This window comes from Phaenicophaeus curvirostris, chromosome 14, assembly GCF_032191515.1.
Source record: "Phaenicophaeus curvirostris isolate KB17595 chromosome 14, BPBGC_Pcur_1.0, whole genome shotgun sequence".
Taxonomy (NCBI): Eukaryota; Metazoa; Chordata; class Aves; order Cuculiformes; family Cuculidae; genus Phaenicophaeus; species Phaenicophaeus curvirostris.
In genome coordinates, this window is record NC_091405.1 from 18776261 (window position 1) to 18789547 (window position 13287).

General features: G+C 42.7%; 1 protein-coding gene across 3 annotated transcripts in view; it reads left to right on the forward strand.

Moving 5' to 3' along the window:
• The window catches only part of GARRE1 (granule associated Rac and RHOG effector 1), a 55662-nt gene that overhangs the window by 34830 nt on the left and 7545 nt on the right, over positions 1 to 13287 (forward strand). For all 3 annotated transcript variants that reach the window (XM_069868550.1, XM_069868553.1, XM_069868551.1), the window contains 8 exons: positions 2474 to 2677; positions 3310 to 3450; positions 3702 to 3797; positions 3916 to 4077; positions 5001 to 5159; positions 8869 to 8966; positions 10370 to 10495; positions 10983 to 11971. In XM_069868550.1, the coding sequence (XP_069724651.1) occupies positions 2474 to 2677; positions 3310 to 3450; positions 3702 to 3797; positions 3916 to 4077; positions 5001 to 5159; positions 8869 to 8966; positions 10370 to 10495; positions 10983 to 11971 (1975 nt within the window). The remainder of the gene's footprint in view (positions 1 to 2473; positions 2678 to 3309; positions 3451 to 3701; positions 3798 to 3915; positions 4078 to 5000; positions 5160 to 8868; positions 8967 to 10369; positions 10496 to 10982; positions 11972 to 13287) is intronic.

Below are 13287 nucleotides of genomic sequence, written 5' to 3' on the forward strand. Positions count from 1 at the left end.
AAGCCAAGGTGCAGGAGCTGTTTCTTGAGGCAGAAGTTTGCAAGCTGATGACATCATTGTGTATACAGTATGAATGATTCTAAGGAATGTATTAATAAAACACCACCACTACCAAGAAAAACCTTAGTGGCTGACATCTGTGGTGATTCCAGTTCATCTTTGGTCGCTATGTAGTCTGTAGGTTTTGGTTCATTCTTATTGTGGTCTAAAGCAGGAGAGGCAAACAATTCTGCATGGTGAAAGCAGGGAAAAATAAACTAAAAAAGAGATGGTGGTTGTTTATAACTGTGGAAAAAACATGTCTGTGTGCTGATTTTGTTCTGCAGGTTTTGCAACAGAGGTTTTGGTGCGTTGCTTTCCGCACTTGGTAACTACTGGAGCCCCAGCTGTGTGTGTTAAACTGGTGGTGGCTGCTCTTCTTTCCCACAGTTCACATAGATTTTCAGCTCTTCAGAAGATCATCAAGAAGTGAACTTTAAAGCAAAACGAGTTTGGCATCTGCAGTGAGTGTTCAACAGTGCAAAAATCCACCACCTCTTGGGTTTTATTTAAGCAGTTAAACTGCTCTTACCCATTCTGAGGAAGACTGCAATAGATTATTTTTCAAACAGAATGAAGTTCAGCAAAGCAGATGTTACTGTTTATCTCTGCTGCTTGACGTTGTAAATTATACCAGGAATGTTGTATGCTGCCACTTAAAAACTAAATCATTTGTTTATTTTGAGCATTATTCCCAAGCAGGGGAAACTTCAACCTCTGTACCTTAAATATTCTTTGAAACTTAATCGGCTTGAAATTCCTAATGAGTCCTAGTTTCTTCTTCCCCTGAGAACTGCATTCTTCCTACACAGAAATATTCAGACTGCCAGTTGTCTTTTCCCGCAGTTTTCTTATAAAATTTTCTAATCTTGTAGCCAGGAAAATTGGAGTTCTATTAGTTTTATCATTTGCTGACTGCCTTTTTAATAAGGCAGACTCCACTTTCAGAGGTCAAAGTACCAAAAATGTTTAATTTTATGTCTTGTACAAAGAAGGGAAGTGATTGAACCAGAATGGAATGTCAAAAGGAGTCCGGATGGAGTGGAAAAAAGCGTTGCCACCACTGGTTCTCTGAAGTAGATAGTTAATGCATATAGCTGTGCGTGTGACTGCAGAGTCCTGCCAGTAAGATCTTTGTGTCTGAATATTTTTATTCCAGAAGAATGTAGCTGAAAATAAGCCAGCAGATGTATTTGCTCCAAGGCATGATGGCTTTGTGCGTTATCTGCGTGTTCTATGCATTATTCCTAAAATGGAATTCAAGTTGAGTCTTTTTTAATAAATCCAAGTCGAATCTGCATTTTAAACCCATTGATGTGACCAACTCGGTAAAAGAAACAAAACACACTGGCTGGCATTTAAATACTCGCGCAGCACTTTGGACAATACTCGGTGTGCTGCCTTCTGGTTGTGCTCTGCTGTGAGCTTTCACCCGCCTCGGCGAGCGTGGCCCTGGCAGCACACGGAGCCCTCCTGCTCCAGCTGCTTTGCTCCTCAGCTTGTCCTGGGTGGCTGCATGACTCTTAGGTTCTTTCACACCAAAATCCTCTGTATGTGTGACCTGCTTTGTTTCGCACGTGGTAACTGAGGCACCCGTGTGTCTTCAGTCATAGTTCTCCTTGTGGAAACGTGCGGGGAAGGAGGTGCAGGAGGCAGAGTCCCCTCTGACTGGCTGAGGTTGGTGCTGCCCAGGGCACACGGCGAGGGGCTGGCAGCCCTCTGCTTCCCCATCTTTCCTCGAGCTTTCCGAGCGAGTATTGCGTGACCCGTTTCAGTGCAATGCTCTGCAGAGAGGATTTGTGCCCGTGTTAGCAGTTCTCGTCAGACAATGCCAGTGACAGGGCTGCGACTCCATGTGCGCGTTCTGCAGTCGCTGTTACGTGCTAAAAATGGCGCTGTCTGCCGCCGTAGTTTGTGGCATGTGGGTTTGATGTTGTTGCTGGTTATGTCTCTCCTTGGAACATAAGCTGCTGGATTAAACTTCTCTGTTTATGCTGATGTTTCAGAATTGTTCAGATTTTTAGGTTTGGGTTTTTAGCATCAGTTCAGTGAGGTCTGTGTGCAAGCGGGTTTTTCTGTTGACTTTGTCCTTGTGATAGTGTTTGCGTTTTGTAGTTTTGTATTGTTTTCACTGCTCAGTATTGCTAAGGCACTTCAGCTCTTCATTCCTGATAACCATAACTTTGATGCAGAAGTGAGAATGGCCTGGTATCAGTCTGATCCTCCCTTTAATTTACAGAAACCACTGCTTACACCCTGCTTACCTGATTTTAAGTAAATGGTTAAATACCCTGTGCTACTTGTGGTCTGAAGTGTTATTTTAATGAAAATAGTCTGCATATAACTTAGTTCCTTATGCTGAATGAAAAGGAAGAAGGGAAACTTCTTTGAAGTCTTCTGTGTGCTTGAAACTGGTTTGTCTCTTCTCCCACAGGTACTCGGGCGATGTTTCCTGACAGTGATGCAGGTCCACTTCCAGTTCCTCTCGCAGGCGTTGCAGAAGGTCCAGCCAGTGGCTCACTCCTGCTTTGAAGCTGTAGCTCAGGAGAGGAAGAACGTTAGTGGGGCTGGAGCCTCAAATTCAGGTCCCACGAATGAGCTGGAAGATGCAATAAGATCATGGAGAGGAGCAGCAGAGGTACGGGCATCTTGCTGGAGTGACAACGTGTTTAGTGATACGATAGAGTCAGTGAAACCTGGACTCGGGCTGGATGCCCTAAGGGAGGAAGAAAATCTCTGGTTTTAAAGTCATGCTGCACCTGGTGCAGTTAGTTCCAGATGCTAAACTTGTGTTACTTTTATGGTGATTACTGTCTTTGCCCTCTAAAGTGTTCTTTGTGGTGTGATTTGTACACATGATTAAATGTATCTTTTGTTTCTGCGGCAAGGCCATCCTTTGTGTTGAAGTTCCAAGTCCCTCCTCCGTAACTGCAGTCCTTATGTGGCCTGTGTAACAGGATCCTTCATCCTGAGAGGGAGCTAAAATAGCAACAGCAAACAATGTTGAATTGAGTTGCCAGCCAACACCTATGTGCCATACAAATTACGTGAGATTTGTACTTCCAAAGTACCAGCAGAGGTTTAATAAGCAATAAATAATCTCCTTCAGATCCTTTCTGCCAGGTCCTGCTTCTCATCTTCTTTATAATGCTTTAAACTGTGGGTTTCTTTTTTTTTTTTTTTCCTTTTGCTCTCTTTTTAAAATTTAATCAAGCTTGACCTGGTTTAATTTTGAACCTTCTTACCCTGAATTTTTATTTTCCATTACAGGCCACTTCTCGGCTGCGAGAAAGAGGCTGCGATGGATGTTTGGCAGGAATTGAAGTACAGCAACTTTTCTGCGCACAGAGTGTGGCAATTCCTGAGCATCAGCTCAAAGAACTAAACATGAAAATTGACAGCGCTTTGCAGGTGAGGTGTTAAAGCCTGCTGCTTCCATATGCACACGGTGCAGCCAGAGAGCCAAAGAATGAAATGGGAAGGAGTACCACAGGCAGCCTTGAGGCAGTCAAGAATTACAGCATTGGAATGTTACTCTAAATGCGTGTGTGCTGTGGAACCGAGTAGGGTAAACCCAAAGAACAGTTATTATTATGCACCCAGACACAATGGCCGCATACGTACTGCTGATATGCCTCTTCTAACTTTTTGTTTAATGTCAGGCTTACAAAGTGGCGTTGGAGAGCTTAGGCCATTGTGAATATGCAATGAAGGCTGGCTTCCACTTGAACCCAAAAGCTATCGAAGCAAGTCTTCAGGTAGGATCTGTTAAACCTGCTCTCCTCTCCTTGAAAATAACTGTTGAACAAAAGGACTAATTTTAGAGTTTCTTAACATCTCTAATTCTTTTAATTGATCTGTTCTTTGATATTTCAGGGCTGTTGCAGTGAAGCTGAAGCTCAGCAAACAGGCAGGAGACAGACTCCACCTCAGCCAATTCAGTGTGAACTGCCCACCGTACCTGTTCAGATTGGATCACATTTCCTGAAAGGAATATCCTTTAATGAGTCTGCAGCAGAAAACCTGAAGCTGAAAACGGTAATAACCCTGAACCAAACCGCAGGAGGGGAGGGAGAAAAACAGCTCCTCCTTAAAATTCAGGGAACAACCGCGGTACAAGTTCGGTGCCAAATGTGCATTTAAAAGTGCATATTTTTAGCCTGACTTCCTATGGAAACAAGATGCTGATAGCATTGTAGGTCCACGCCTGATAACGTTTCAACCACCTGGGCAAATTCAGATCAAACTGAGGGAAGTGTGCAAGTCTGGGAGGTGATCAAGCTTCTGTGACGTTTTTGAAAATAGACGGCTTGGGTAGTGCAGAGAGAAGTGAGCCCTGACAGATGCACCAACCAGGTGACGGGTTTCAGAGGTTGTCTTCTTGGGTGCCAAAATTAGTCTGGCCCAAGCCACTCCAGTGCCAAGGGAGGTACTTAAGAAATGTTTTGTAACAAAGCTTCTTTCAATGTCTTCTTAAAAATTGCAGTCAGTTTTTCAAAAGTGACTTTAGAATTGTGGAGCAGTTAATTGTTTTCAGTATAAAAGATTGGAAAAGCTGTCCATTTGGAATTAAACTGGGCAATTTTAATCAGCATTTTCACTATTTTTAGGTAAGCAGAGTTCCTTGCTCCTGGAAGAGTTTAAAAAATCCACAGTTCAAAATCTGCTTTTCAGCTGCCTCTGCAGTGCTTTATGTAGTTTTTGATTAAACCGTTTTGTAAGAATATATGCAAAAATATTATTTATGACTTTGGAGAAGTGCCATGTTCAGATATTAGAGACTATCTTCTGCATTTCTGTTTGGCAGTTGAGCTCTTCTAGTAATATCAGACTGTTCAGAGGTAACAGACGTTGCAGTTGTTTGAAGATCGTGTAGAGCAATGATAAATACAGATGGAAGCATTGCCACGAACATGGCTGGATTGTGTTCTCGGTGTGACGAAGTTGTTCTTTTTTCTCAGCACACAATGCTGCAGTTGATTAAGGAAGCTGGATGCCATAATGGGCTTACGCCCCGGGATGACTCTCCTGTTACTGAAGTACTAAATCAGGTTTGCCCTTCCACTTGGCGAGGAGCCTGCAAAACTGCTGTGCAATTGTTGTTTGGTCAAGCTGGGCTGGTAAGTGAATATGAATAGGCTTAGCAAAAACCAGGCTACTTAAACATCCTGAAGAGAAATTAGATATTTTAAAGAGCTGGGAAATCACTTACCAGTGTCTTACTTCGTGCTTCTCCATTTTTAACACTGCAGCTAACTTGATTTGTGAACAAATTGTATCCTTGTGGAATGCATGTTCGTAGATGGTATCTGTTGGTGACTGTGCACTCCGTACTCTTAGCAATTAGAGAGAACACAAGAAATTAATCTTCTAATTTATAGTGAAATAGATTTTTCAGATTTCTAGATGGCCACGTTAAAAAGAGAACACTCCTTCCTCCTCCTCTGATTAGCTTTAGAAACTGCCATCTTTTTCATTTCCTCTGCTTTGAATGGAAGCTGTTTCCTGCCCAGCGTAAACCAGGAAGTTCTCTGCACCAAGTAGTGCTGCACGACATCTCCAACAGAGAACAGAGCAATGAAGTAACTTGTAGACCTCATGGATTTTACAGTATCTAAACAGTTGCCAAAAATAGATGCTTGAAACATACTCTAAAAAACTGCATTTGTGCTCCCCCAACTAATTCCTGCAATCTCTTCATTAATAAGGTGTTCATTCAGGACACACAGTGATACTGGGATTTAAGGACAGGAGGCGGTGGTGTGTTAAGGAAGTTTTGCAAGGTGGTATCTTTGCAGGGAGAGAAAGCAACTGTGGAGTAGTAGGATTGATGGCATTTCTATTTAGGTGCTTTCAAGAAAAACATGTATTGAATTTTAATAAATACAAAAAGAACTAGAAAAAGAGGGTGTGTTTAAATGGGATTGTATCTTCACCTGCCATAGCTTATGGTGCGATGTTGGGAGTCAGCAGCAGGGTATGGGAAGTGAAGCCAAGAAAGAAAGTCTTTCTCGGCAACCCTGTGCCATAACTCAGGAGGGGTTCCTGGCTCCTGAGTGTCTGGGTGAGGATTGCCTGGGAGGATGCTGCACCTCCCGCCGCTTCCTTTCCAGGGGTGTCAGGGTTGTGCACACCCAAGTCCTGCCCTGATGAGATGTGAGGAGTGGCCTGAGGCACATTTGGACTCAGGAGTCTGGAAATCTGGTGTCCCCTAGTCTAGACATAACAAGTTAGACCTGCTGGTAATTAAAGCGCTGATATTCTTCAGGTTTATCATCACATTTGGAGAGCTGTCAGCATAAGCTCCTTACACGTTTTCCCAAATGACAGTGCTGATAGAAGGAACATTGCTTGTGCTGAATCATGAATGTCTCCAAAGGTTTTAGTATGAACCTCAGGTGTTCAAAGTGGCAGGTTTCTGTCTTCAAAGACACAAAAATGAGCTGTACACATGGCAAAATAATTGCAAGCCTCTCCTTCATTCATTCTCACTTTACAGTTCAGAAGGGTGCGAGAGTTGAGGTTTTTCTTGTATAGAACTATGGCACGTAATTTATAAAGATTCAATTAGGCTCGTATGTAGCCTCATGCAGTGATGAGAAATGGCAGTTTGCTGCTTTAAAATGTTCTTTGGGTGGAGATGAGAGAGGAAACACCTGTAAAGCAGGAACAATAGCTGTCTGAGGCACAGGAAGCTATCCTGCAAGCACCCGCCAGGCGGGGAGGAGGAACGCTGTTATTTTAAGTTTATTTTGTGTAGAACTCGGATAAATTAATCATGGGGCAATGTTACATAGTCGTTACTGCTTTTAGAAACTGAGCTGTCCGCATTAGTGCAGTCGTGTGTAAATCTCTCCTTTAAATGCCACAGTTAAAAAAGAACCTCCCTGGACAGTCCCACCATCTTCAGCCTGTCCTGCTATGGGCCTTTTAAGAAGAAACTCGCTAGGAGTGGAAAACACAATGAGATGTGACTTGGTTTGCTTGGTTATTCTAGGCTTCAGTTTTTTAACATGAGAAATAGTTTCAAGTGCCGTTTTTTCAGTTTTTACCTTAATGAATACAGCAAGGATTGCATTGTCAGATTTGGGTCAGCTGAAGAGCTCTCCATGTTTGAGTAAAAGTAGTGTGTATGAAAATATTCCCACTCATCCTCTGAACTCAGCTAATACCTCAAATTGGCCTCATGCAAAGTCCTGAGGAAGTCTAATGGAGTCCCTACCCATCTTTTTTTGTGCTAGGAGATTGTTCTGTAGCAAAATACAACATGCAGAAGCACTAAATCTCTTGGTAAAGTTTAAATTGCAGATGTTGTAAGTGGCCAAATATTGAGAAATGTAAAAAAATTTTAATGTAAAAAAAAAAATAAGGGGTGGGAGGGGATGGGTGTGAAATCCCCCAGCAAAGCCCTGCCCAGGAGCACCACTCAGTTCTGGTTCTGACAGGTCTGAGGTGCAGACAGTATTTTTCTTGACAGTTGACAAAAATAACTCCTACATTAATCTCTCCTTATCCCGGATAGAATTGCAATGTGGCTGAATTGCAGATTGCCAAATTATAGAAAATTAAAATGGTGCAAATACAGGGGAAAAAGGTAATGGAACTGCCTTGTGATTAGACGAGAGACATTTTTATGAGTGGATAATAGTGCTTAGACGTGTTTTGCAAGTTTGAATAAACTCAAGAAAATGCTTGGAGTCATCTGGAGGAGAACCATGATCTTGTGCTAAAATATCTAAAGGTGGGAAATAATTGTGTTCAGGTGTCATTGGATGCTTTTGTTAAAGAGAAGAGACTTTTGGCACTACTCATTTCACGTTTCTTCATAACCAGTATCAGACAACCCGTTAGAGGAAGCACCAGTGCAGGATGATTGAAAACAAGCTAGTAATATCCCTTAAGGCTTATTTATACCAGCAGACTTTTGCCATTTCCAGGATAAATGGTCCAGCTAATATGCCAGTCACTGAAGCAAGAACTGCTGACCGCTGCCAAAAAGCTGCTGGTTCAGCATGACCAAAATAGGAAATTATGGAAATGATCAAAAAGGCCAACCCATGCCGAGTGGACAACAACAGAAACCACGAACCAAATAAGGAACATACTATCACTGCTGTTGAGGTTTAAATGAAGCTGAAGTGAATTCATTTCTTCTCAGTTCCATAAAAAGAAAGGTTCAGGACACAAGGTTAATTTTCGAGAGTCTCATCTTCCACATATATTCATGATGTCTTATAGAATGTGCAGAATTTAGCAAACTGAGCAGTCACTCTTCTTCCCTTTAGGTAGTAGAGGATTAATAATCGTACATTTCCATTAGAACAGAGAAATGTCAGTGTGGGATTTTATAACCTTAAAAAGAGGGAGGTGTTAAGAATTGTGAGCCGTGTGCAGCTTTTCAGACAGAATACTGCTTGTCTGCATCGTACCACATACTGCAGTTACATTATTTAAAGTATTTTGATGTATAGGTGTTTGGGAGCTATTAAAGCAGGAATCATGCCAGAGCTTTCAAGTGCAAGGGCTGCTAGACAAAAGCTTTGGTAACCACCAGCTGGCAAGTAAAGCAGTCAGTAACTATGGGGTGATGCGTAGCTACACTGTGTCAATGAGAAGAACAAAGACCCTGAAATGTAGGTGACTGTATTACCCTAACAATTTTATACTGTTTCTTTTTGTAATACTAATAATAATTTTGTGACTTGATTTGGTTTTATCTGGTTATTTTTTGCACCTGTAGCATGGCAGGGAGGCGAGACTACTGCATCTTAACTACGATAAAATAGAACTAATTCTTAAAATCATTTCCCTTTTCATTTTATTGGCTAGGTGGTTGTGGACACAGCACAGATTGAAAATAAAGAAGCCTACGCGCCTCAGATAAGTTTAGAAGGATCCAGAATTGTGGTGCAAGTTCCATCAACTTGGTAAATAAAAATACTGAATTTCTGGTTATACTAAGAGCTACGATTGAGACAGAGAGGGCAAACACTGCTGTATAAACAGCAGAGAGAACGCTGTGCAGTTCTGGTGTATCTTCCGAAGTTCCTTTATCTGGAATTGTTTGAACACCACTGTTCCTGACAGACCCGCCGTTGTACATTTGTCGTCTCCACACTAGTGCTGCCTCTGTTGGAGGTGATAGGAGCGAGGCAGTGCTGAGACATGCTGTTAAAGAACAAGAAGTGTGATGAGGAAAGAGAAGCTTTAATCAAAAATAAATCTGATAAGGTTGGGACTGTGCTTCTCCCTGGCAGGTCCTCCCAGCTGTTACCTCAGAAAGGCCAGGAATTAGAGGAGATGAATACGAGAGCTTTGGCTCTTTCTTCCCCGAGCTATTCTTTAAGCGCTGCCATGCACCACAGAGCTCTGTGGTCCAAGAGGTGCTGTTCCTACCAGTTTAGCTGATTGCCTAGCAAAGAATTTTAGGATTAACTGTCAGGTTTACATGCGGATAGAACACTTCCTTTCTCTCTTCCTTCGGAGTACTCGGTGTTATGAGTTTCAGTACAACAGAGTTCATTCAACAGTACAACAGAGTTCATTCATCTGACTCCGTAGCGTGAGCGCCTGTTACCAGTGGTACCAGTGCATGTCCAGAAGTGCGAGTCAACCAATGGTCTGTTTACCCAAATGGACCATCGGTTCCTCTGCGGAGCATAAACTGGCGCTTCATGGATACTGCACAGCACGCTGAGCCGGGCTCTGGGCGCTTGGGAAGAGCTCCGCCTGCTGACGCGCAGCGAGGGCTCCTTTTCCCTCACTGTAGGCGCTCCTCGAGGACTTGACAATGGGCCAATGTTTACATTTCAGTTATTCTGATTTCATCTCAAATTCAGTCTTAATTCTGAGCCACTAATGAAGAAAGCTCAGTAATCCTGCGTCTTCACAGCTGAGTTGAATCTTCCTCAGACCGTTGGATATGCAGAATGATTTTCCACAGGGAGCCTGGCAAGCTGGGGTTCTCGGTGCTGGGCTCTGTCATGCACCCATGTGCCAGTGGTTTGTGTCAGGTTTGTTGAGTGCTGTTGCCATTTTCCACAGACAGGCTTTGTGTATTTGTCAGCTGAACTATGCCTGCTCAGCTAAAGGGTTAATCATTAATCGTGATTTTAAAGTAAACTATATAACCCTTACAGTCAGATTAGTTGTTAATTAACTGGGGTTGTGGTCATAGTCTAGAACTCTTAGGTACTCGCACATTGAGCTGCCTTTGAGTTGCCCCTCTGTAGGAGCGGGAGTGGTGCATCAGTTATCTGACCAGCAGGGTAAAATTGTGTAACGTAAAAACCCAGAATGTTGATTTTTAAGTTAAACTTATTGGTTACAGGTGTCTGAAAGAAGATCCAGCAACAATGTCTTTGCTACAGAGGAGCCTGGATCCTGAGAAGACGTTGGGACTGGTGGACGTGCTCTACACTGCTGTGTTTGACATACAGAGGTGGAAGGAAGGAAGGTATGTTTCCTCTTGAGCCTTGTGTGCTACTTTCTTGGTTTAAACAAAGCTATCATTGAAAGGTCTGTACTGTGGAATTCGATAGCACCAGTTCATCAGAACAGGAAAATGAGCTGAGAGCAAGAAATTGTTCATCTCCATAGGTACCTCCTGGGCCCATACAGAGGTACTGCAATCTCTTCAAAGTAAACGAGGGGCTTATCCCAGTGGACAAAAGTATTTGTTTCTCTATTACAAAAATACTTGATTGAAGTAGCCTCCATTTAGGTATTGAAGCACAATTAAAATGTCTTAAGGAATGGGAAGCTGCTCATGCTATTGCAAACACTAGCAATAATGTTCATGTTACCATAAGAAGCGGATGATGAGCTTGGCAGTCTTTGGGTTTGTTTTTCCCACCAGCTATTGCCCAATTACACGTCTTCCTCCAAAGTGCACACTTAGTTTTGCCGTAGGTGGTTTGATTTACGTGTTTCTGTCAATGCAGGGAGCAAGCCTTGCCTTGTATTCAGATCCAGTTACAGCGCGAGATCTCAGACTTTGGGAATCAAGCTGACATGCCATCTGGAAATGGAAGCAAGTCTTCAGGTGGTCTGCAAAAGACGTTCTCAAAACTGACTTCCCGGTTTACAAAAAAAACTTCCTGCACCACTACAAGTAACACTGGAAGTTATTCAATCCCCAGTACACCTTCCAAAAATGTCTTCATCAGTTCCAACTCAGAGGAGAAAGCAAAAATGCCTGCGAACATGGATGCACGGTTGCAAAGCGTTTTGAACATCAGCAATTTTCCGAGGACCACAGATCCGCTGCAGTCGATTCAGAGCACAAATAATCAGCTAGTGAATGGGTTTCTAGTTGAAAGATGGGGCAACTTCTTCAAATCAGATGACGGCAAGGATGACAAAGGTATGAATTTACCAACTGACCAAGAAATGCAGGATGTTATAGATTTCTTGTCTGGTTTTAACATGGGCAAATCCCAGCAGACTTCTCCGATGGTGAAAAGAAGGAACTCTGTCGCATCCTCTACAGCAGTGGAACAAAAATCAGGAACAGTCCAACAGCAGCCGCAGTCTCTCTCTCACACACCGCTGCATCCTTCTCAGCCAGGCCTGTCGCAGCAGCAGCAGTCACAGAAGCAGCAGCAGCAGATGCAGTATTACCAACACTTGCTTCAACCTATTGGACCACAGCAACGCGTACCTGCCAAGTGGCTGACTAATTCCTCCCAGCAGCCAGCCCAAGCCGTTGGAGCTGGATTGTCTCATATCAACCAGTGGAACAATCCTGGTTTTCCTGATTTAAGCTCGGATTTGTACAGCTTGGGTCTGGTGAGCAGCTACATGGACAATATGATGTCAGAGATGTTGGGACAGAAACCACAAGGACCTAGAAACAACACATGGCCGAATCGTGACCAAACTGATGGAGTGTTCGGGATGTTGGGAGAAATCCTGCCTTTTGACCCTGCAGGTGTGTGTCTTTTCCTTTATTATGATGATGGTTTGGGGTTTTTTTGTTTATTATGTCCTTGTATGGTACGAAGAACACTGTTCAATATTGCCAGCAGTGACCGTTGTTTCCTAGTCCGTCCACAAGGGTGCTCACAAAGGCACACAGGGATTTATATGTATGCCTCTCCTCTTTTTTTACCAGAAGGGGAACTAAAGAACAGCAACTGCCATTACTAAGTAAGAATGCAAACAAATGCCTTGTTTCTTGTCCCAGTTGCAGTAGTTCTGACCTTATCTGTTCATATCTGACCTGATATAGACATCCGAGTACTGTAACAGACACTTAGTGATGTTCCTCCTATTGTTAACTTGTGAAATGATTTAAAACTATTAAGTCCTGCCCTTAGGTATTTTACCTCTCCCCAAAATGACCCTTCCTGCTCTTTACCAGTCTTGCAATCTAGAGATACAGCCCGATTGCGTGTTTCCCATATCCCTGCGTTTCCCCCCCATTACTGTGCAGTTCCATGGGAATCATGGTGGTTCCTGTTCTACAGCTCTTACAGCAGTGACAAGCTTGGATGCTGAAGGATTAGAGACTAAAGAGCAAGTGCCATGTGGTTTGCCAGATGGGTTTGAACCGCCAATAAATTATAAATGTAGAGGAATTATTGTCAGAGATGAAGTGAGATAACATTTTCTAGCCATAAGCAAATAGCTAAAGACGATGGAATTGACTGTAGTGTCTGAGAGGAGATTAATGAATTCTTCTGGTAGCACTACTAACAACAACTTGCATATCTATTGTCTCATAATTTCGGTTGCCCTGGAACGGCTACAGAAACCTTGCAGTATGCATTTATGAATCTTGACTGGAGAGAGGCAGCAAGAGAATGAACAGGAAAGCCCTTTATCAAACCATGAATCGTTTGCACGTGTGCATGTTAGGGCTGCGTAGGTGCCTCAAACCAGCTAATTTGACTCATAATTTTGATAGTTATTTTGTCAACTTAGTTGATAAATTACTGGAGTTTATAAGGCAAAAACAGGCATCATAGTTATGTTATCAAGAGCTTCTTGACAATTGTTAGTCTGAGATAGCATCATCTTATTAACTGTACTTCCAGTATTTGCTCAAGGATTACCACAGCCTTGCAAGAAGGATAAAATGAGTTTCAGCAAGCACCAAGGACACGTATGTGTAGGGGAAATAACATAAACTAAGGATGGGCGTTAGTAGCATTTTGAATTCATTATGTTTCTGTAGTTTTTTCCTTACAATGCACATGAAGCTACTTGCTTTGTTCCATTTGATATGATGAATATCAAGGGCTT